At 46.5% G+C, this 24416-nt stretch overlaps 1 protein-coding gene and 1 long non-coding RNA gene across 7 annotated transcripts in view; one reads left to right on the forward strand and one right to left on the reverse strand.

Annotated features, from left to right (window-relative positions):
* LOC129784072 (uncharacterized) overlaps positions 1–5296 on the reverse strand; it is a 33946-nt gene extending 28650 nt beyond the window's left edge. For 2 of the 4 annotated variants that reach the window (XR_008746445.1, XR_008746443.1), the window contains exons 1-3: positions 4856–5296; positions 4076–4159; positions 2446–2578 (exon numbers count right to left, since the gene is read on the reverse strand). This is a non-coding gene — a long non-coding RNA (uncharacterized LOC129784072). The remainder of the gene's footprint in view (positions 1–2445; positions 2579–4075; positions 4160–4855) is intronic. The other 2 variants (XR_008746446.1, XR_008746444.1) reach the window with 2 other exon arrangements.
* Positions 5297–5489: 193 nt separating this feature from the next.
* Positions 5490–12699, forward strand: LRATD2 (LRAT domain containing 2). Of its 3 annotated transcripts, none has more exons than XM_027792394.2 (2): positions 5490–5629; positions 6473–12699. In XM_027792394.2, the coding sequence occupies exon 2, from the start codon at positions 6478–6480 to the stop codon at positions 7378–7380; it is 903 nt and encodes a 300-aa protein (XP_027648195.1). In that variant the 5' UTR covers positions 5490–5629; positions 6473–6477; the 3' UTR covers positions 7381–12699. The 3 variants fall into 3 exon arrangements, with proteins under 3 accessions (XP_027648195.1, XP_055655473.1, XP_027648196.1); XM_055799498.1 differs by lacking the exon at positions 5490–5629 and adding an exon at positions 5696–5959; XM_027792395.2 differs by lacking the exon at positions 5490–5629 and adding an exon at positions 6012–6271.
* The last annotated feature ends 11717 nt before the right edge of the window (positions 12700–24416 follow it).

The raw sequence follows: 24416 nt of genomic DNA on the forward strand, positions 1-24416 counted from the left end.
CTGGAAAGATGCATGTGCTGTACCTCCTTCCTTGTTAAATTATGTTTGAAATATAGTTGCTGTTTTCTGGAAAAAAAAAACCAAACCAGACTGCATTTTAATTAAGCTTTGCCTGCTGCTCTCGTCAGTTTGATAGCAATTCCTAAGAATCCAGGCCTCTACTGACATGAATTGCTTCATTTTCATTTGTTGGAATGCACCTATTAAAATCTTACAGTGGAAGAGCTTCTTCTGAGATACAGCTGGGATGCCTCAGTCAAAAACTCTGTGGCTTTGGCAATCTCGGCGATTTATTTTGCCACGGATCACATTTAGTCACAAATTACAATGCTAAAAGTAGTTAACAGAGCCGTAAGCTTCCAGTGAGAGCTTTAGAAAAAACAGGTTGCTGATGTGATAAACATGGTACTTAGAATTTCCACGCTTTTTTCTCAAGATGTGGGTCTCTCTCTGATCTGCAGTACACCTCACTTGCAGGTCCTGAATATATGATGGGCCATGCCACACCATATGGAATACCAATTATGGAATACTAAAAATGTTATGTTCTGAAGTGCATAGTCATTAGTCTTTTGTTGGTGTCATCAAAGGCTTATAGACTAAATGCAGATAGAACCTTCCTGACACCAGAGGCTCATTATATCTCTCATGCCAAATATTATGAATCTCAGGTTTTAGAAATACCAAGATTCTCATTATATTTGTCAACATTTTGAGGCATATAAATTTTCTGGTTATCTGAATTCCCAATATTTCTCTTGAAGATACAAGCAGAACGAGCAAGTAGTGATGGCTCCATGATTATTTCACACATAAGCCCAAACCCAAGTCACAAAGTAGCTGTGTCCCTGCCTAGGCCACCTCATGAGGCCTGGTCCAACAGAGGTATCAGTACGGCTCTAACACAACAGAAATCAAGAGGAGCTGATATCTAATAGCATCTGGGTTACACCAGTCATGCAGGATACGTGAGACCCGGAGGCTCAATCTCCTCCTGAGCAGACATGAACAAAACTTTTCCATGAGCACATCCTAAAAGCTAAACTTTCAGATTTTCCTGGTGGGTCTGTCTGAATGACTTCTGATGAAGATACTGCATGATTGTGAGACATCTGAATATTCATTAGAGAGGACCTCAAAGCACTCTCATCTCCTTCCTGCATCTGATCTAAGAGCCGTTGTCATTCTTTTCTTTTTTTTCCAAATGACTGAATGGGTATTTAATGAGCCCATACAAAGCTGAACAGTTTCAGTGGGACAGAGAGAGCACGAGTTGCTCAAAAATAGCCTACAGTCTAGTGGGTTTCAGTACTCTCCTGGGAGATATTGGTTCAAGTTCCTTCAGTGAGATGAGAGACTTCAACCTTGGTCTTTCATACACCAAGGAAGCAATCTGAAATATTCATGCTTTTTATTAACTGTCGTGGCACCATTTCCTCTTGTGTGTGAGCAACAGCCAACCTCATTAAAGCACTTAACCTTGGGAGCATATTAGGCTGTGCAACATGAGTGAAAGGAACTACCATATTCCAACAGCTGTCAGGATGCTAACTCTCTGTCCTATTCCCCACCAGCTACCCCAGGCACGCCAGCTTTGATGAACGTCATTTTAGGTGGCGTTCCTGACTTCACAGGGACTGGTGCCTGTCTCGGGGATGCAGCTTCCACTGGAGGACAAAGAAGCAACAGACGAAATGTTACAATTCTGAATCTAAATTTCCTTGGTGGACTTAGCCATGGTTGTCATGGAAGGACACAATCCACCAAGGAGCATTCAGGCCACACATCTCCCTTAATTAAGGACATTGTCGATTTCTACAGAACTCCATGGAAGAATTTGCACGGACTTCACTAGGAAGTGGTTTATTTCTCCAGTGCCCCTAATTCCAACATGGTGTTGAAGCACTCTAGTTTGCTAGGTCTATGATGTAGAGTGCTTACATTCCTAATGGAGCACAGCTTATCTCAGTTCTCATAAAACTCTACTGAAAAAAGAAATGGAAGCTATTAAATAATTCAAGGGTGCCTTAGCCATCAGCTGGCTGAATACCAGTGAAACACAATGTGCTTACAGAACATGACACTAAACTTTGTGTTACTCAGAAGTGTTGCTTTCTAAGAAAAAATATAAATATATAGCAACAAGACATTCCTTCTCATCCTGGATGTCTCTTAATAACAGTAGGAACACAGCATTTCACATCCAAGTAAGGATGAATTGTGATTTCAAATCAACACCACCTTTTTAATCTCTGGATGAAAGATGTATGTAAGATTAAGGACAAGAGCACTGGAGCAACAAGATGTTATAGTATCAGGACAACAAAATAACTTCGACACCTAATTCTCAAAACTTGAGAGCTTCAGTTTAAAGCAACAAGAGCTAGCACTACAAAGGTCCCTGGATCACATCAGCTACATAGTCAGATAGACTAATAAACACACCTGCTCCATAGGTGGTCCACAGTCTCTAAGTCAAGAGATAAAGTCCCCTCTCTGGTCTGTATACATAGTTGGACTACACAGCCAAGCAGCTTTGGGTTTCCAGAAGGCTCTGCAACATGGTGGTGTTTTTGGCCTTGAAAGAGAAATTACCATTTAGAGTGTGTGTTATGGGCAATCAAAGTTTCAAGCATCTCAAATATCCTACAAGCCATGTTGTAACACACTAGAATAGTATCTTTATGATGTGAAACTGTGTGTTGCTGCACTCAACAATAGATTGAGAGCATATGGACCTGAAAACTCAGCTGTGAAAGTGTTAGGAGAGCTGTGTAGAGCAGAGGGAGCCAGAACTCATGTAGATTTACCCCTGCTTCCTCGCTGTCTTTGTTGGGACTCTGATGGAGGCATTGCCTGGAGCGAACGAGCTTCATAACCACACCTGGGTTTTGTCTGGGGTGGAGTTTTCACTCCAAAAGAGAATCTACAAGGAACAAATACTTGTGCAATCTGGATGAGCAAGTGACTGGGACCTGGGAGTGACCTCAGGGAGGTACTGTATTTAATAGTGTGGGCATCCTTGTTGACTTTTGTAAGCGTTCAAGCCCAGCTGTAACTGTGGTATCCATAGCGTTCCCTCTGTGACATGTGCACAGACCTAATAACTCAAAACTGGATAACAAATGTCAGCACACTGAGCAAGGAGTCACCTAATTGAGGAGCCTCTGATAGCGAGGTCAGAGGCGTGTCTTCAACTGTCCTGCTGCAGTGTGGGCTCCCAGCTCAGCACCTGCGCAACCAGTCCTCTGGTCACTCCATACCCACAGACTGGATTATCTTTAGTAGATAAGCACCAAAGTCCCTTTTTTTTTTTTTAAAAAGAAAAAAAAAAAAAAAAAAAAAAAAAAAAGCAAAGCTATGCAAGAGGTCAATGCTCTCTCAAAAAGCATAGTCACTGATATAGCATGTCACTGGCACCAGCCCCCATTCCTTGTGCCTGTGGAGTTAGCTGCTTTGAGGCTTAGAGGTTAAGCACACAGAAGTTTTAAGCGTCATCATTTTAGGCAGCAGCCCAGGTGATATATTGGCACCGCAAGTCCTTCGTGGGTTTTCTACCCAATGCCTTATGTGCAGTATGCCATTATGTACGTGTTTTAAGAGACAAAAATACTCACCAATGGTTTCTGATCCTAGAAAGCAGCCATTGATCAGAGCATGTGGATTCTGAGGAGCAGCCATTGAAAGGAAATTCAAAGAGATCAAAGAGATCAAAGCAGCTGACAAGGTGCAGAAAATTAAGCACTGGGGTGAGTTAAAGCAGACAGGAAAAAATGAGAGAACAAGATAGAGAGTTGCAAATATGTGTGGATGTGCATGCACACACAAGAGACTCCTCTGAGCAATAGTCAGTATCTACACCTCCACAGACCCAACTTTCCATACATTGCAATGGATTCAAAGGAAAACTTGGCTTTCAATGTAGGGCTGCCAAACCATTTCAGCCAAGAAATAAATATAACTGCTCCAAAGATATTAAGGTATGGCATCGAGACACAGCTTCCAGTACAAATGGGTGAACATGAAAAGGTCACTTCTATGTTCAGTCTAGCTTCTCCTTTTAGGATATTCTCACCTTTACACATGCCCATCCTTAATTGCTGAAACCATTTCACCAAGCTCTGACTGTGAAGCGGGGCCGTCTTTTGTCCAACAGCAGCTATAGAGGAGAGGAATGGTAGAGTGAAACAGGCAGTGCTGAAAAATGTCATCTACATTAAACACATTTTGGAGGTTTGCTCAACTAGCCTTGGTCCAGTCCTGCAGCTGCAGTACATCTAGTCTGGCTGAATGTGAGAGGAATGTGTCTGCGCTGTTTGAAACCGCATCGGGATGCAAACCGAAGTGTGTGTGTGTGTGCACTGGGGGTGGGTGTTTGGGAGATTAATTTCAAAAGCACACCCCTGCTGTCGTTTTCAGTTCTCTAAAATGCTCCCATAGACACAGTCACCAGGTGAATTCAAAACAAAAAGGTCCTGATCCAGCTGCCTGTCACCTGCTGCAATTGCTTGCAACTGCCCCATCATCCCAAGCAGAGCAGGGCTTGCATCTCAGCCCCAGCGGCAGCAGTTCTCCCCACCCCAAAGGGCAGGTTTGTATTTGAAACCACAGAGGCGTATAATCTGATGGAAACGGCATTCTCTGATTCTGTGGTCAGTGCCCAGCACCCCAGTAACACCATATTTGTTCCTTCAGTTGCTGCTGTTAAGTGAATCCTCAAAGCAGCAGCGTGCAGTTGGGTTTATAAATTACGAGACAACAGACAATGGGAATGAATATATGAGACAAAATTAAAGACATTACTCCTAGCTCCCATAAATTATCTCTCTAGTCTATTCTAACAGCATGAACTTACCAGTGCATGTTAAAATAGGACGAATAATAAACCCACCTAGCAGACTAACTAGACATTAATGGAAAAGCAAAATATTGGTTTGCATTCTCCAAAACACAGAAAGAAAAATATTCCCACCAGTTCTGATAATGCCTTTCCATGGGGAAAGAATCATAATCTTCTATATTGAAAAAGAGAACGATCTCTTGGAGTAGGAAAGAAAAGAAATTAATAAAAGTAATTACACGCTCCGCTCATGGAGGAATCGAAGGCACTAAGTCAACCCGGGAGAGCCGGGCTCTTTGATTTTGTTCGCTTTACAACTTCCCTGTTATTGTTGGCGGCCCCGGGGAGGCACCTCCCGGCGCCCCCGCGGGGGCTGCGCGGAGAGGGGCTGCGCGGAGAGCGCTTGCCCGGGGAGCGCTTGCCCGTGGGCAGCTGCGACCTCCTCCGCGCCCCGGGGCTGCAGCAGGGTGATTCCCACGGCCCCGCACCGGGGCTTTGCACCGTCTCTCGGTGCTATCCCGGTCAAACTCCGTCTCCCAGCGGCTCCCCCCTGACCAAACCGCCGGGTTGGGCTGTCTTAAGCCACCGTTCCCTTAAAGGGGCCGCGTGTGAGCGAGTTTGTGCGTGAGCGTGTTGCACACCCGCTCCCGCTGCCAGGCGCCGCGAAGAGCGTTGCAGCCGCGGCGCCGAGAGCCCCGCCGCCCGACCTCCGCCGGCAAATCAGCCTCGGCGGGGAGCAAAGCGCTTGGCATGTAGGAGAGAGGAGAGGGAAAAAGGTGCGGGGAGGAGGTAAGGGAGGGGTGGAGGAGAAGGGGGGGGGGGGGGTGCAGGGGGGGAAAAAAAAAGAAGAGCTGCCTCTTTAAATGCTGGGGGCTGAGCCCTCGCCGGGGCGTCCGCAGCCGGATCCAGCCTCCCTCCCCTCGGCCGTGCCTCTCCGGCGCTTCTGCACAGCCCCGGTGCCGGCAGCGCGGCGCACGGGCGCTGCTGCTGCGCGGGGAGCGCGGAGCCGCGCGGGGCCGGGGCCATGATCCAGCCGCGCTGCGCGCCCACCCCCGGCAGCCGCGCCGCCCCCCGCTCGCCCTAGAGCCGCTCCCGGCGCCGCGCAGCCGGCCCCGCCGGGTAAGTTTGCAGCCGCCCGGTGTCGGGGGAGGGTGCGGGGGGGGGGTGGGGGCGCACCCGGCCGGCGGCGCGGCCCGGCCCGGCACGGCTCGGCGTGGCGGCGCCCAGGTGCGCGCCCCCTTTGGATCTCGGGTCGCGCAACTCGGTCGTTCCCGACTCGGACCTCCGGCCCTCCCCCGGCGTTTGCAGCCCCCCCTCTAACAGGTGGCTCGGTGCCTTCCCGCTCTCCGGCGGCTCCTGCGCCTTCCTCCTCCTCCTCCTCCTCGCTGCCGCCCAACAGGTGGTGGTGCCGCCTCGCCTCCCTCCGTGCAGGTAGGGTGGTCCGCACCCCGCTGCGGCCGCCGCTGCCCCTCCCCCAGGGGTGCCTGCAGCCCCGGGGGGCTCTCCAGGGGCTGTGTTGCAGCGGGGAGAGGTGGGGTGCGGGTGGAGGGGGGGCCGTGCGGTGCCAGCCCGGCAGCCGCTCACCCCCTGCCTGCCTTCACGGCCCCGCGGTGCGTGTGTCTGTCGTTGCAGCGGGCATGGGGAACCAGGTGGAGAAGCTGACCCATCTGAACTACAAGGAAGTTCCCACGGCCGACCCGACAGGTATGGACAGAGATGAAGGGCCCAGGATCGGGGTCTCCTACATCTTTTCGAATGATGATGATGAGCTGGAGCAGCAGCAGGATTCGGTGCATGACCTGGGGGGTGAGCACCCAGCCCTGCAGCCCTACGATCCCCAGCTGCACGAGGTGGAGTGCTCGGTCTATTACCGGGATGAGTGTATTTACCAGAAGAGCTTTTCTGAGGAGGATGGACTGCCAGAGGAGGGTGATGAAGGAGGTGGGGGGCATCTGAGCACCTACACCCCGGAGAATCTGCTGAATAGGTGCAAACCAGGTGACCTGGTGGAGTTTGTGTGCCAGGCCCAGTATCCACACTGGGTGGTCTATGTCGGGGATTTTCAAGTTGTGCACCTACATAGGCTGGAGGTGGTGAACAGCTTCCTCACCGATGCCAGCCAGGGCAGACGGGGCCGCATTGCCAACCAGCTGTACCGCTACAAACCCCTCAGCCCAGCCGTGGTGGTGCGCAATGCCCTGGAGCAGGTGGGTTGCAAGGACCGGGACTTGAGCTGGAGAAACTCTGAGTGTTTCGCTGCCTGGTGCCGGTATGGCAAGAGGGAGTTTAAAATCGGCGGGGAGCTGCGCATAGGCAAGCAGCCCTACCGATTGCAGATCCGGCTGGGTGACAAGCGCAGCCACACGCTGGAGTTTCAGAGCCTGGAGGATCTGATTATGGAGAAGAGGAGAAATGACCAGATTGGTAGGGCTGCGGTGATCCAGGAGCTCTCCAGCCACCTGCAGGCTGCAGAGGAGGAGGAAGAGGAGGAGGAAGACCATCATCATCATCATCCAGGTGCTCAGACTGTTGTGGAGTAGTGGCCTCAGCACCACCATGCTGCTTAGCCTGGGTGATGGGGATTAAAGCTGAAGGCTGCGAAATTGAGCTGTTATAAGCCCTTTGGGCCACTTCGGTGCAGCTTCATTCCCATCACATGTGAAAGGAAGGGGGGGAAAGCTGATTAAGTGTCTGCGCTTTAGTGCTTAACTCCTTCAGTGCTCGATGGTAAAACCCCTGACTTATTTGTAGAGGATAAAACTCAGGGCAATTCTACCCCTCTCCACTTCTTTCCCTGCCTCACTGCATAGCCTTTCCCTCAACCATCTGCTAGTAGGCCTGACCCTACAAGATGCTAAATGCCTTTGACATCTATTTATCACAGAAGTTAAGAGTATTTAATACTATTAAGAAAGAGCCAACAACTTTCAGGACATGACCATGTAGCTCTGAGTTCATGACTAGTTGGTAGCTCAGAAGCATGAAGATAACTGTTTTCCCTTCTCTGCCCCTGTTTCTCTTCAGTTGTGGCTCCTGTTGGTATTGCAACAAGCTGCTTGCTTGCCTGGTGCAAGGCTTTGTGGGTTGGTAGCCAGCCCCACAAGAAGGTGTAAGGGGGAAATCTCCACTAATTTCAATAAAATGGGGTTGATGTGCCTGGTGCCACCTTAATTGATAGGAACTTGCATGTGGGCTGGGGGACTTCGTCCTTTGCTGTTGGTGTGTGGTTCTGAGGATACAAGATGTTTCTATTGCTGACAGGTCCCAGAGAAGGAGGAAGTTTGCAACCCTGATTAAGGAGTCTGCACACTGGTGTATGCTGGGCCTCTTACAGGCAGATACTGAGCTACGCCAGTGCTCATTACAGGCTGCCGGGCTTCTCTTAAATCAAATGGCAGAGCTCCTGGTTAAGTCTGTGATACACAGTGAGGCAGTTTGGAAGGAGGTTGCTCTTGTGCAAGAGTATCTCTTGAGTAAGCTGTCCCTCGAGAGGGTGGCCTCTTGGCTGGGCGCTCCTAGCACGAGCCTGCCACAGGTTCTGCACCACAGTAAACACAGCTGTGACTGGGAAGGGATGGGAAGGAGCTGAGGCTGGAAGGCATTGCAGGCTGGGGGTTCTGGGTGGGTTTTTTTTTTTTCCCTTCCTTACCGCAAAGCAATTTCCTCTTCATTAGGGATTTCATGTCTCCTTTTTTGCTGATTTTTATGGTATGCAGCTGAGCTATAGCATTAGAGAAAAGGAGAGGACATGCCTCCAAAGTTGTGCAATTCCCTCATTAAACGGGAGGGGAGGGGAGGGGGAGTGCGGTGCTGCCTGCCTTGAATATTCCCTGAACTTGTTTTCAGCTGTTGAACTGGTCTCCCACACAGGCAGCACTGTCAGATCTTTGTCCTGGGATCTGAAGTGTGTGAGCAGACACTTCTAATGCAAAATTCCTTCCTCTTGAAGGACAATAGTGATGAGATGAACTTGAAGATAAGCTCGAGTTCATTTAAATAATGGAAACTAACAGTGTGGTGTAAACTTGAACCGTAGTTAATGCAGTCTTCCCGGCAGCTGTTTACAGTTACACCACAAATAGCAAAGTACTCCACGTCCTTTCCACCCCCGAGACCCCCCGAGATGGGAGCAAAGTTTGTCTTTTAAGAATAGCTAGGTACCAGCTTTTGATTAGTTATAACTACACAAAGCGACGCTGCCAATGGGATCCAAATAGGTTGTGGTGGTGCGTTTTCTGCCTAAAATATGCAAGCTAGGAAAAAAGCTGTGAAAGACTACTTCATCCTCACTTCAGGAGGGAAAATAATTTTTATAGTTATGCAAATACACCATATACTGTTTGCTTAATGACTCCCATGCTCTCATTTTGAGCTGTGAAATACCCAGATGCAATGGAGAGTTTTAATACCAAGCTCCCTTAGAATGCTATAGCTCAGGTGTCTGCACTATGTGGGGGTTTATGGTGTTGGGTTTTTTTCCCCTCAATATGCAATTGGGTTATACTCAAGTTACTGTGGTTGTCAAGATGTGCAACCTTGCTTTGATAGCATAACTACCCATACCTAACTGTAATAGGGTTAATATGTGAATGTCTGCACACATGTTTTATACAACTACTAGTAACACCTAAAAGCTGAAATTATCACTGAAATAGTCCAAAAAAGAGTGAAGGAGAGTCTCTCTGTTGTACTAGCTGATACGAGACAACTGAGATTATCTAGACCATGAGTAAATGTCTGGCTGTGGTTTCTTTCATACTGAAACCTTGTACATAGCAAAGTTTATTTCACTGTGTAATATAGGTATGTAAAATAATATTTTCTTACAGATATTTTTGAAAGTTAAAAAAAGTTAATCACTTCATAACTTCGCTTTTGAAAGTAAGTTGTTATGCACATTATTTTCCAGTCCTCTAAATGGGTTTATTTTTCATTAGTGATCTAAAGTATATTCTAGGTCATAAAGTATAGAAACTGCTATAAATGTCAAATATTATGTACCCACAGGGTACTAAACAGTAAACTAGTTGTGAAAATATTTTTCCCTTGTGTCTGAAACATCAGAACTATGACACTTAGCCATTTCTCTCCTTCTGAGATACCCTGCCTGGTCTGGGCTTTGTTTTCTGTTCTTTTCCACGTTTTTTTGTTAAATAAAAAGGACCAAATCTGCTTGGGAATGGAGAGCAAAGCCGCTTTGACCAACTGAAGTCGTGTCTTGTGCCGATCTTTGTGCTTCCCTGTACTGGTCATGCCTTTTGGGATAAATTCCCACACAGGCAGAGGGCCTTAGCAGAGAATCTGAGAGCTTGCCCTGCCTTGCTGGGAGCGAGAGTGAAGGTAGGGAGCTTGCCTCACAGCAAGGCAGAGCCTGGCATGTGTTATGCTGTGTTAGAAAATGTATATGCCTCTCTGACACCTGGGATACAGGTGTTCAGAATTTAAAACATAAATATTTGGAATCTTGAAATCTCTCTGCAAGCTATGTTTGGGGTTTTATTCAGTCTCCTGGCATTCCCTTATGTGTAAAAGTAGAAGGGGGGGGTGGGCGGAAAGCCTGGAATTTTTGTATTTGGTCTGGAGGAGGGCTGCCTCTATGCAGGGATTTCTTGTTCCAGCAGATAAAGATGCAGCTGTGAATCTTTAACATGCAGGTCCTTTTTCCCTGCCTGTTGATTAGGCAGTGTTATTTAATAGGTGCTACTAAACACCACTGCAAATATTTCTAAGCAGTCTAGTTTTAAAGCCATGACCTGTAATGAGCTGGATGTGAGAACAGGAGCTGCTGTAGAAGCACATCACGAAGACTTAGTTTCTTGTCTTTGCTTTACTTTACTCAGTTACTGTCTGCAGACTAGGCTGGGATTTCTAGAGCTTAATTTTAAAGAAAAAGATCTCCCAGGAAAACAGACTTCTTTGTGCGTCTACTTCAAGACTTTTGTGTAGATCACAAAAGAGAGAGAGTAAGAACAGATAAAAGTGTTCTTTGCAGCTGCATCTTTAACATATAAAAATTCATGTGTGATCCTTCTGCAGAACTTCTGGTTCAGCAAAGGTCCTAAGCCTATACTGAAGTTTGAAGTTGTGGGTAGACCCTACCTTGAGCCACTTGAAAATCAGTAAGACTATTCACGTGCTGGAAGTTAAGTGTGTATTTACATCTCTTTGTGAATAAGAGCCTGGAATTTCAATCTGAGGTCTCTGGTGGGAGCCTGGTGAGGTTGCATAATCGCTGGGGGAGAACAAGTAGTGCTGTGAAAGCTGTTTCTCAAAGGGCCTCTTGTCCAAACAGGGATGTGGAATCCAGCCCAAACTTTGGCCTCAGTTTCCCCCTGGAAATCCAGGAGCTGCACTGATTCAGTGAGAGGTGTATTATGCAGCAGCTGTAAACTAAGCTGATGACCGTGCTGCAGGCTGGTATCTTTGTCTTGTCATGCTTGAACTTCCCCTTGCATTTTTAACATCTAAGGTTAATATAATTTGTTTTAAAAGCCCTTTGATTGTGCAAACACTTTATCATCTATATGAATTTACTCATTTGGGCATACCTACCACTACTGATAGGATGACTGCTGTGAATATCATTATGCACGTGTTAAGGCTGGCGAGACTGAGCCCCAGATGTGCAGATGTAGCTCCAGCTAGGAAATGTAGATAAGCGCTCTTATTTCCCCAGAGTATTGGTGTGTTTGATGCAAACAATGTCTTGGAAAAGGCTTTATAGTGAAATTGACAATTAGTCCTTGATTAAGTAATTTTAAAAATACAATTTAGACATTTGCCTTCCATGGCAGTGAACAAGGACATAAACTCAAGACGATTTCAAGTTATCCCTGATTCTGCATGAATGCAAAGTATTGATTACAGCAGCTCTCTAGAGCTCACTTGGCCAGTGTAGTAGGCAGCTCTAGGGTAGGCAGGGAAGATACCCCAAAGCTAATTGAAAAAATATATTTTATTACTTGGAAAACTATATTCTTCAGACTGAAGGATCCTAGACTATGGAAGTAAACTTTCAACTGTTTTGTATAAATGAAACCTTAAGCAAACTTCTTAAGTTTTGTCATTTAAATTCCATATTCCACACTCAGTACTAAAGTAGGTAATATTAGGTGATGAATATATTTCAGATTTTGAATGTAATGGTGGTTTTCTTTTTCTCTTTTCCTTTGGTTAAGCTTTACCAAAGGTCTGTCCTTGGGTGCGTGAAGTGTGTTGTCGAGTGGTTTCTCACCTGTGCTTTTCTGACAATTAACAGCACCAACCATAATTCTAACAGCCATGTAGGAACAAATATTTTCTTGAAAGCAAAATTTTAATTTTATATAATGGGTCAGAGACTAGTAACTAAGTAGAGGTAGGGAATACGTTGTTTCCAACAGCAGTTTCTATTTGTAAGGAATCTACTTTTCATTGAGTATGTGTTGACTACTCTTATAATCAATGTGCAGTGATAAGGCCAGGTGTATTGTATAATGGGCTTAGACTTTCACATTAGACTTTCTTTTTAAACTGTGGATAGAAAGAAATCAGGTGACTTCAAACACTGGTGGTTTAGATGGTTCTTTTGCATTAATATTGAATTAGAAGCTTTCTTTAAATGCACACTTGAAATTCCTGACTTTGTAACACTTCATGGAATCATCCACAATAACAGGTGTAATCACAAAATATGATTTTTTTTCCATCATGACCATTTTCTGTAAGCTGTCTTTTGTCAGTAAACGTTGAATTGTTAGTGCAAATATCTTCTTTTCCTGAGAAAGAAGTACAGATCATTGATTGTACCATTTCCTTCAAAATGAAGGGCATTGCATAGTAACTAAAAAGAAATAAAAGATTTATAGTATCTTTTACAACCTTTCTTTCCTTTGTTTTGTTGGTTTTTGGGGTGGGTTTTTTTTTTTTGGGGGGGGGGGATGGTGCGTTTTCCTGTAGCTTTTTGGAAAACTAATGATTTCTCATGATGGATGCATCAGACACAAAGCAATGTTTTCACTGACTTCACAGGTCAGATCGAAATCTAACTCTTCAGTTGTGTTCTTGCTCCAAAGAGTGAGGAGGAATAATCCCTGTACAAGGCCAGACCCTCAGCTGCTTAATAGGCATTAGCTGTATTAAATCTGATGAGGATCTGGTCCGTAATTTAGTTTTAAAAGTGGAAAATGGATTCAGCAGAAGATCATATAGTATTAGTTGGCACCCGGGCTTGTCTTGTCTGCCAGCAACTGCTAAAGGAACAGATGTAGTGTCTGCAAGAGAGAGACATGAGATAACATCAGAACTCATGGGGAGTTTATAGAAAATCTGTACAACTGTTCAGCTTGTGTGATGTTTTGACTCATGAAAGGTGCAGGGATGGAGTGGGATCTATGTTCTACCCGCACCAGATGCAGGGACATTTCTTAGTGAAGGTGATGAGGGTCCTTATATCCATAGGGTAACAGTTCTTAATTCATCAAAGCCGTCCATTGTGTGCACATCCACAATGACAAAAACAGCAATACAACAATCTCTGCTTCTCCCTGACATCCTGACCAGAAAGAGTGATTTAAATCTCATGCAAAAGCACCGAGTCAGCTCAAGCAAGAAAACTTTGAGTGAAACTGTCCTGAGGAAATTTAGCTGTAACAAGATATGTCTTCTGCTGAAAGTACTGGTGGAGATCTTAGCTCATCCGTGGGTTGCAGCTATCCTTGACAGCTTTCTCACGGGTGTGACAGTGAGAAAAAATCTTCTAACAGAGACAGCAGCTTTTAAGACTCAGGGCCGCAGGTGGGATTCCACCATAACATTTGATTTCTAGCTCTGGCATGGACTTAGGTGACTTTGAACAAGCTGTATGAGGCACCCAGCTGTGCTCAATGTGACTGCAAGAGTGCCTGAATTTTCAGGTGTCTGATACTCGATCTGAAAAAGAACATGAAGAAGTAAAAATGTGAGTTGGGTGACTGAATCAATATCTGAACATCCCTGATCAGCTGCCACCCAGCACTGGAGGCTGCTAAACTCTGAAGCTTGATTATTATTATTATTTATTTATTTACCATAGCATATCCAGAATGTTGAGGTTCTGGGCCTTTTTCTCACTGGGAAGTTTCTTCAAGCGCATAAAGCAGCTTGTGACTTCTCTCCCAGCCTGTACCCACAGGGAGGGAGATCCAGCAAGCAGGATCCCGCCTCACATCCTAGTGGCTGTTCCTAGAACATGTGTGACCTCAGATACCAAAGAGGAGCTTCTTAAAAAGGGCATTTGCACGGTCTTTTTATTTCAGAACACACCTGAGCTAGAAATAGGTTAATGTAAAATGCATTTACAGGGACATGGGCTGTGATGAGGTCTCTGCACTCCTGGCTGGCTGCTCTGAGTGACTGGACTTCTGCAAAGAGGTTTTCTCTTCAGTTCCCTATTTTTTGCACTGTGGTTCACTTCCAGCAGAGCACTCCTGAAAGTCCTCACCTGACAAAAGTCTGGAAGTGATAGGAAAGTTGAATCCCTGTGATCCCTAGGCAGAAGAAGAAATCAATTTTCAGTCTTCCTCCATGCGAAACTATGCTCACATCTCTAGGATCCTGTGTGAAGGAAGGCTGCCCACCACTTAACCCCCCTTTGCCTTTGTAAAGGGAGGCAGCCTAAATTTTAATTTGCAAGAGTGGTTGCCTTGTACTTTCTTCCTAAGAGCTGTGCGCTGTGGCAGGAGGGAGTTCATGTTAGCCAAAAGTAAGGTGCCCAGGCACTAGGGGTGGGAGTGGGGGTGGGGTGTGGGCGAACAGCAGACTCACAGAATCACGGAAATTCCTTAAAGGTGTGAGGAACCTCTGGAGATCATCTAATCTACCCCTTTGCTCAAAGCATGTGCAATTGTAGCAGGTTGCTCAGGGCTGTGCCCGGCTGGATTTTTAGTAACTCCGATGATGGAGAGAAATGATCTCTCAAAGCAACCTTCCACCTTTTGCATGCTTTCTTTTTAATGTTTGAATTTTGTCAAGAACTCCTTGATCATCCATGGCCCCTTTGCTTGACTTCTCGCATGTAGGGATAGACCACTCTAGAGCTTGGAGGAGGTTTTTGATGAATATCAACAGGTGTTACAGACCTCTTCTCCAGGATTGCATCCATGGAATTCTGCAAAGCAGGTCCCTGAGCAGGCCAAAGTCCGCTCTCCTGAAGTCCAGGTTATGACCCTACTATTTGCCTGTTTTTGCCGCTGAAAATCATGAACCACACTACCTTATGGTAAATGCAGCTAAGGCTGCCCCAACCTTCCCATTCCCAACAATTCTTCCTTGTAAGTGTGCTCCAAAGAGCATCTCCACTCATTGGCTCCTTGATCCTGTGTCAGGAAGTTGTCATCAACGTGCTCCATAAACCTCCTGGATTGCTTGTGCCCTGGTGTGTTGCCCCTCCAACAAGTACTGGGGTGGTTCAGGGCCCCCATGAGGAGCAGGGCCCCCAGTCATGAGGCTTCTTCCACTTTTCCACTGAAGAAGGTCTCATCTACTTTTTTCCAGTCAGACAGTATGTAGCAGCCACCCACCATAACACTGCCCACATTGGTCTCCCTGCTAACCCTGACACATGAGCTCTCAGGAGGCTTATCACCCATTCCCAGGCAGAGCTCTGTGTATTCCTGCTGCTTTTATGTAAATGACAAGTTCACCTCCTCATCACCCCAGTCTATACTTCCTACAGAGCCTGTATCCATCCATGGCAGCCTTCCAGTTATGTGAGTTATCCCTCTAACCTCTGTGATCCTGGTGAGATTGTAGCCCTGCAACTGCATGCAAACCTGCAATTCCTGTAGTCTACATGCTGCGTGCATTAATGTAGAAGCACTGCAGAGAGGCCCCTAGCATGCTCATTTCCCAAAGAGCTTCCCCTACAGAGCTATCCCATTGGCACTTCTGTATTCCTCTACGTATGTGTTGGGTGGGCGCCCTTCAGCCTGCTTCTGCTGTTCTTAAGGCCTCTCTCGTCCACATCAGTCTGCACCCTTTGCTTAGCCACTTAGTTTGCCACTTCACTGTGGGTCTTCATCTCCCTGCCTCGTCATTGCTGGGTTAAAGCACTCCTCCACCAGGCTGACCACCTGCTGGCAAAGATTTCTTCCCCACTTGGTCTGGTGGATCCCATCTTTCCCATCAAGAAGTCCTTGACCCTCAGAGAGGGTCCCACAGTCATAGAAACCAAATATCCCTTTTGCCGACACCAGCTGCACAGCCAGTCATTGACCAGCAGGATCTGTTCAGTCCATCTCAAGCCTTTTCCTCCAACCAGCAGGATCAAGGAGAAAAAACACGTGGGCTCCCATGCTCTTGGCCACCAGTTATGTGTCATTTGTGCTATGCTCCAGACCTCCCCAGCAGTGTCACTGGTGCCCATGTTGAAAAGCAGCAGGGGTTAATAGTCTGAGGGATGGATGAGGCCTGGGAGCCTCTTTGTGTCCCAGATCTGAACCCCTAGTGAGCAGCAAACCTTGCCAGACAGCAGGTGAGGTTGGCAGATGGGAGCCTGTGTCCCCAGCCGCAGGGAGTCCCCCTCTGTTGTTACTCACTGCTCCCTCCTGATGCTGCCACATGGCTCCAGGCTGAGGTGCTTCATTGCACAGCGCTTCCAGCCACTCATCTGCCACCAGGGCACTAAACCTATTCCGTGTATTCAGGAAAAGCAGCAGCCTTCCTCCCAGTTCCAAGAGTGACAAGTTTCCAGCCTTCACCATCACTGGAGTCACCATTTTCCAATCCAGTAAGCCCAGACTGCGCCTGCTGCTCCTTCAGTACACCTGGAGGGTCAGGCTCCCCTTGTGTCGAAGTACCAGTGAGGGTCCAGTCAATCTCCTTTTCATCACCTCTGATGCTGTTCAGTCTGCTGACCTCCTGCAGCAGTTCCTCTACCTGGTGACACGGGTCCTTCCCCAGCACACACCTGCAGACAAGGAGCCCATCTCCCCTAGCCCCAGGAAAATGCCCCAGGAACTCCCTGCACCCTGAGACCTGCAGAGCTGCATCCTCCCTGTGGTGACCTGGCTAAGGGCCCGACCCCCCCAGCCATTCTCTCAGTCCTACTGAAGGAGAAAACAAGGTGGCAAAGCTCGTGGGTTGAGATAAAGACAGGGAGATTGCTTACCAACTACTGTCATGGGCAAACCAGGCTCATCTTGGGGAGAATCACGTTTATCATCAATTAAAATAGATTTGAATGGTGAGGAAGACAGACAACAATTAAGAAAACACTTTCCCCTCACTGCCTGCCGGGCAGTGAGCAGTGTGGGGCTTGGGCTGGTGCCGGTGTGGGCCGTGTGCCAGCCCGTGTGAGCCCCTCAGCCCCGCTCCCGCCTCCTGCCCCGTCTCCCTGCGCCAGCGCGGGCCCTGCCCCGGGCTGCAGCCCTTCAGGGACCCCCTGCTCCCGCCGGGGCTCGCCAGGGCCGCAGCTCCTGCAGGAAAGAGCCCCCAGCTGCGGCCTGGGGCCCTCCCCGGGCTGCGGGCTGGGGCTCTGCCCCGGCGGGGGCTCGCCAGGGCTGCAGGGGAGCCCTGCTCCGGGCCTGCGGCACCTCCTGCCCTCCTCCTGCTGCGGGCTGGGGCTGCCTCTGCTGCTGCTCCCCCCTCGGCTGCCTCCTCCTCTGCCTGGGCCGCCTCTGGCCCTTGCCCAAACCTGTTTCCCCCTCCCCGGCGCCCCCGGCTCGGCTGAGGGGCAAAGCTGTGCCCTGTGGGGGTTGGCCGCAGCCCTGCTCCCCTCCCCCCCCTCCCCTTCCCCAGGCCGCCCCCCAGCCCTACTGCCTGGGCATGGACACCCTGTACATTCCCTGAGGAGCCCAGGCTGAGAGATGCCCTGATATTGCAGGGAGAGTTGCTCCAGTGGGTGTGGGGACCATGCCCTGTGGCATGTCACCGCTCCCTGTGTTGTTCTCAGCAGTTTCTGGCCCTGTTTGTGCAAACTGCTGCCTCTGTGGGCCATGCCACTAGCTCTGTGCCAGGGCAGCAGGTACGTAGGCCTCTCCCTAACATGTGCTGAGAGGGTGCTCAACCCTTCTGAACAGGAGTTAGAGGGAAGTGACGACCTGGAAACACCCTTTGATCAGGAAGAGCTGGCAGGGCTTGTTGGAAGGTTTTGGAGCTTGTTGGAAACTTACGTCAAATGTTCAATGAGACTCGTCTCACTCTGGGTCACTAAGGACTGTAGTCAGTCCCTGTGTTGGAACCAGAATTTGTTGCTCATGTCAATTTAATCAGCAGAAATTAACTGGGACTTTTAAGAACCAAGTTACCTGAGATCATATGAAAGACTGGACTCTAATTTTTCCTCGCTCCTGAGCTTCTACCATCTTGCCCTATTCAGAACAAGCACTCTGGGACAAGCTCTGCTCTTTCGATACAGTAGTTAGTGCAATGAGGTCTCAAGGTGTTTACACAGTATTAATCAAGTCAATCACCAGAGGGCAGAGGAAATGAAATGAGGATGTTCTGGACCATGAAATCGATGACTCACATCCCTGGAAAATGTTTAATTGAGCAAAACAGGTACACAAGTGTACCTGGCTCACCACATAAATTGTACAGAGGAAGATGAGCCTCTAGAGGGAAGGATCAAGGTACCCTGACAGCACACAGAGAAATGTGTGCAGTGCTTATATAAATCATGTCTTTGGAGAACAGGTCTCCATACACAACTCGTCCAGCTCTCATAGAAGGCAGCTGGCAGCACTCTTCTTTACAAAGCTTTCACTAGAGCTGGTGGTCATTTCCAATGGGGAAAAGGTGCTCTGCTGAGAACCTCAGCACCGTGTAGACAGTGAGGAACATGTCCTTGAGACCCAAAGGTGTCACTCTATAGAAACACCTTTGATGCTGTGCTTTTTCCTCTTTGTGTTTTCTGTGCTCTTGTTCCTTAGCTCATCAAGAAAGCAACACACCTATGAAAAAGCTTTGCAGAAGAAGGAAACGTACAATTGTGGGGAAGACTGGTGTGCACACGTAGCGATGGTGTTCTGCACTACAACCTGTCTCCTGGAGCTGGGTTCTTCAGCCCTCACTGCAAACAGAAGATATGAGCTACCCGCACCCAGACTTGTGGATAAGTGGGCAGCTCAGGTGTTTCCCTAGAAAGCAGTTTCAAACCTCTGCTCTGCCTAATCCAGAGCATGGCCTTGAACACAGAACTTGAGCAGATGCTCCAACCAGCACTTGGGGTCAGAGCCATTCTCTGGATCAGTGAGTATTTGACCTATCCTATCAAAGCAGAAGAGCACTACCAGCAGGGAACAAGGAACCTGCACCTTCAAGTAGCTGGCAGTCTTGCAGTTACAGTGTTCTCTGGAGGAGTGGGGCACCAAGGCTTCAGCTATTCCAGCAATTAAGGGTTTTCAATGACAGTGACAGCCCTTATCTCTTCCATGTGATATGCACAGCACCACAGCTCTGAGTAAGCCAAGGAGACCAAGTCCTATGGTGGAGTGTTCAGTGTCAGGCTCAAAGGGTCTCTAGTATCTGCTGGAGCTACGTTTTCAAGAGGCAGAAGTGCCCACAGCTCCTGGACATGCACACATACATCCAAGATGATGTTTGCAGGCGTTGGGCCAGATCTTCTAGCCCAGAAAGCCTGGGACTTAGCCACCTTAAATGCTAGTGGACCAGACTTTTGTTGGTTTTACCATTATTATTACTACTACAAACTACAGATATGATTAAAAGACATACCCAACTATTAACAAAGTATTTTCTGGTTATCCCTAAGAACAAAATAGCTTACTTTTTCCATGCACAGCTCTGCATTTTCCCATCTTCAATAGGCCTTAACGCAGGTTTACATGTTTACAGACCTTGCATGCCCAGATGCATCTCAGGTTCCCAAGTCTAATGAGTTCCCATCACATGAATTAATTATACTACAAGCACAGGAAAGAAAGCTGTTAAATCTTAAATTAAGTTATTAAATTAAAATATTACTTCAGAAATTCAATAGCAGCTTGTAGCCCATGGGAAGTGACTCTGCAGGGAAAAACACCATTTGCAGGTGAGGTGGCACTTGGAGCACCTTATCATATTCATGGGGAGGAGGTGCTGACCCCTGCAGAGAAGCTGTAATTATAATGAGTCTCTTATCCAGGAAAAAGCAGTTATCCCAATACGTTTGTGATGGAAGCTGAGGTACTAAATAAGATGCTAGCAGGATATAAATAATGAGGCGGTACACAGCCGTGTGTTGGAACCGAGCCACTAGAGCAAGATAACGGCAAAGGTACAAGCTTAACTTGCATTGCAGGGCTCCTGTGGGAAGGAGGGTGGGAAGGTAACGCTACATGGAAAGCTGATTCCTCAGCTTGTAGTGAGTAACTTTGTAGCCCTGCTTGTCTTTGCTCAGAGCCAGAGCAAGCAGAGTTAAATTATTGCAGAGGACTAGCCCTAGGTGCAAGGCTAAATTCCAGCTCAATGTGCTTCCGAAGTCTAAACAGACAAAGGCCATTTCGGGCTTCACATAACTAAACCCATGCTGAGGGGAAGAAGCTGCTGAATGCATGGGCCTAGATTCATCAAAGAATTTAATCAATGTCCCACTGAAAAGCGATTTGAACTTATGCATGACTGCTCTGATAGTCTGAGACTATCAAGAGTATACATTATTTGATATTTTATGGTGGTTTCCTGTTACCATGCAAGGCATAACTCACATTTCTAATTAAACATTTTAATATAACACAGCTTGTACATGTCTCATGGTACAGTGTAGTAAAGACACAAGATGGGGTTTTGAAAAGGAGCAGTGATTTTTTAACCAGCAATGCCAGTGCTTTTCAACACGGTTCTGCTCTGCCCTTCACCCCTGATATGAAACTTATGGCAAGAATTCCTAACAGGAGCATTGGTCAATTTATACATCATTGTACAGCAGTGTGTTTTGTGACAGGTTTGCTTAAAAATCTTTCACTGAGCTAAAGGAGTTGCAAAGAAAAATGACACTATGGTGAATTTTCCCTGTTTTGTAGCTCTATATGGCCAGCTTTACAGATTGCTGAAACACTTTACTGCTTTGATTAAAGGACAAAGAATTAAGTAAAGTCCTCTGCTGATTTCAAAGGAGGAAAATAGTCACTAATGATCTCATTTCATTTTAAAGCACATTATTAACTGGTCTGGCCTCTCACAAGCTAAATTTAAAGCCCAGTGAAATCAAAAGAAGACTTTCCATTGACAGTTAATCGGGGACGTATTGTGTGTAGCTGATCATTGGTGAACTGCAGCAGAGAAATGAGTGACTTTTTTGAAATCAGATGTCAGCTAATGCCTTATAACTACTCTGAGCAATATTGCATGGCATTCCCCTTATAACAAATTTGGTACATGAGAGCACCGGACTTCTTCCTAACTGAAAGGCTGAGGTTTTTTGAAGTCTCTGATGAGACCATCATCTCCTCCCTGATCATGGTAAAAAGGGACATCCCTTCACAGCCTGTGTTAGAAACCAGATATCTCACGCAGTCACATTTATAGATCATAGCTCCACAATGAACATAATGCGTTTAATGTTCCAGTCGTCCCATAATGTGCCATAATGAGGAACGAAGATCTGGAGCTGGGAGGTGGCCCTGGCCGCCAAGTAGCCCCAATATCCTGGGGTTTGATCTTTCCAAGAATCTGCTTAGAAAGGAAAAGTATTCCTTCAGCTCCCATCCAAAGTGCTCCTAGACACCAAGGAATTAAAATAAACCCTCATTCTCCTTTCAATTATGGCTTTTCCTAGATTCATAGCTAATTGCTCTGACCACCAGTTTTCCTCAGGGAATCATTATTAGGTCTCAGTTAGACTCCTTTTTCAGTCAGTTCCTCTCTCCTGAGCTGGTGGTTTCTGCAGCTTGAAAAGGTCTATCCACAGGCCTTCCTTTAGCTCAGCAGCTTCCACCTTCTCTTGAGGCAACAGCAGGGTTAACTCTCAGCTCAGTAGCTCTGACAGAGCTATTGGAACAGTAGAATTGTTGCTGGAATAAAAGCATTATGGAAAAAATGGTTCTCCAAATAATAAAGAGATTATCAGAATGTCTCATTCTATACACCTTTAACAACCTCTATATGGAGGCCAAGCATATTTCTTTGCTGTTCTTTAGGGCTTTTTCACCCATAAGAGTCTTGAATCCACAGCACACAGCCCCTCTTCTGAGTCAAGCTGGTTTTGCTATAAAGCTCAAAGTCCTCACCCTGCCACCTTTTTGAACCACATTAAATCAATATAGGGTATTTCCTCTGGAGCTTAAGTTTCTGAAGTCTAGGAAACTGCAGTTCCTTTAGTGACTGTACTTCCTTGTCTGACCCATTTAACCAGCCGGGAATACAATTGGTGGCAGAACCTGCAGGAGATATATAAATTCGTAACATTGATGAACAGTTTGTGAATGCTGCAGATGCCCACAGCATCTGTCCCTTTGCAATCTGATAGACCTTGAATAATCCATGACATTGGAACTGTCACAGGTACTGCTATGATGCATCTTTTTAGCCTGATTTCTTAGAGGTATGAAGCTAAGCCACCCTGACGAGTGGAGCTGCTATTGTGTGTGTGCTCTGCTGGGATTTCAGCTCTGCATTTGGGAGAGGGCTAGATGAGGAATCACCACCCAGCACAAGCACTTACCTTGCTCACTGCTGAACTGGGCACTCTCTGCCTCACAGTCTTGCAGGTTCCTCTGCATAGATACCATTCCCTGGGCATGGGGATCTGTGCCACCACTCCACATCCTTCCTGTGTGAATAGCGATGCTTGTTAGCTGCTGCTTCATATTCCTGGAATAGACTGTAGTTAATGTGACCATGAGGGACACTTTAAGAGTTCTTTCTTTCTCAAAAGAAATTATCATTGGCATTATAAACACCTCTTGAAGGTACTTGCAGAAATATGCCACAGGGAAACAACAGATGATAACATTGCAAAGCAGCTGTGTCATCTTGTGTCAAGGTCTTGAAAGCACAAGATGTCCTGTCTTGGGCTTTTGGACTGTTTTGTTCCAAAGATGGTAAGGGGTGGAAGGAAGTTTTCTGCAAGCTTTTGATGGTCTATTAAATAATCTTTTGTTCTTCTCTTTAAGCAGCTGACATATCTCAATGTATTAAGCTTGTGAACACTACTTTTGGCTTGGTAACATGCAACTTTACATTGTACTAAAAATTAAGATTTTTCTAATACAAATCAAGAAGCTAACTGAATTTGGTCATTTTCGTTGTAGGAGAGTATTTTGTGAGCCTAATGTTTGGCAGGCAAATGATACACCTGGTCTGACAGGGTTCCCTGTCTATGAAAAAGGACAGACTTCTCTTAGAACGAACCCAGTCACCCAAACAAGGCCCTCTCAAAGCCAACCAGGAACATGGTTGAGAGGCTTCAACCAGGAACAACACCTAGTTTGCTAGGCCTCAGCTCTCCACCCGAATAAAACCCATTGCTCAGACATGGTGACGCCTTACTCAGAAAAATGTTTACATGATTCTAACTTGGTGTCACTTAATAAACTAGGATCACATCTACTCATAAAATCATAAGCAAACTGCAAAAAGCAAAGACAACAGTAGGGGAAATTAGAGCTCAGTAACAAGGTTCATAAATGAAGTTTGCCAGGGCTGGATTTTTCTCTCTCTCCCATATAATGAGATCAGAGACGTCCATATTCTCCTCTGAATTAGGGATTTATGCACACAAATGGCCTATGTGTCTACTAGGTTATTTCTGTTTCCTATTACACCTCTCTGCTCCACCCCCCCCACCCCCCCTGCCCCAAACAAAATAGAACAATTCTAGCTTGTCTGCTAATTAAGTGTCAAGTTGTCTGAATTTCTTTATTAACACAAATTTTAATGTGCTCATTGAAAGGAATATATTATGCTTCCACTTGCTTCTGAGCTTATAAAATAGAATTTGCTATATTTGTACTGTAATCTCTTCTGCTCCTCTTACAGATGAGAAGGAAAGGCCCAGACTATTGCTTATATAGAACATCAGTTTGTCAAGCATTTTGTGCATCCCCTGGCATTAGTGGAGCTATGAAATTGTATCATTATCGTTGCCTGCTGCATTACTGAACCACCAGGCAGGGCCTGAGAGAATATGCATGCAAGTTTGTGCAATGACATTTTTAAGCCATGGTTTGCCTTTTCATTTCTTTACTTCCTGCATACTAATCTGGTCCTGAAGTATTCCAGGCTGGTGCCCAGAACCAGAGTTTCCTTCTCTCTTTTAAACAAGGATTTTTTTCAGGTATTTGAGCTATTTCACCCAAACCCATTACTTACAGATAGGAGAACTGTTACTTTTTTCTTAGACACGTTTACAACTTCTGAAGAGAGAGGCAGACTTGCAGACTGCTGTGAAGTGATTTGGGTGTCAACCTTTGTCTCCGTGGCATGCCTTTGAAAAACAGGTCGCTTGTCGACACAGAACTTGGCTCAGCAAACACTGAAACATGCACGTAAAGATAAAGTGCAACAGCAGTAGTGGAGTCATGGCTCTACAGTATCAAGGTCTTACTTAAAAATGTGGATAGGCCTGGAAGCGCTGTGTTTTAGGCAAATTTAATTTTTCCACTTTGTTACAGTAAAA

This window comes from Falco peregrinus, chromosome 3 (assembly GCF_023634155.1).
Source record: "Falco peregrinus isolate bFalPer1 chromosome 3, bFalPer1.pri, whole genome shotgun sequence".
NCBI classification, from domain to species: domain Eukaryota; kingdom Metazoa; phylum Chordata; class Aves; order Falconiformes; family Falconidae; genus Falco; species Falco peregrinus.

Coding starts and splice junctions, on each gene's coding strand:
- LRATD2 (XM_027792394.2), top strand. CDS start 6,478: ATGGGGAACCAGGTGGAGAAGCTGACCCATCTGAACTACAAGGAAGTT.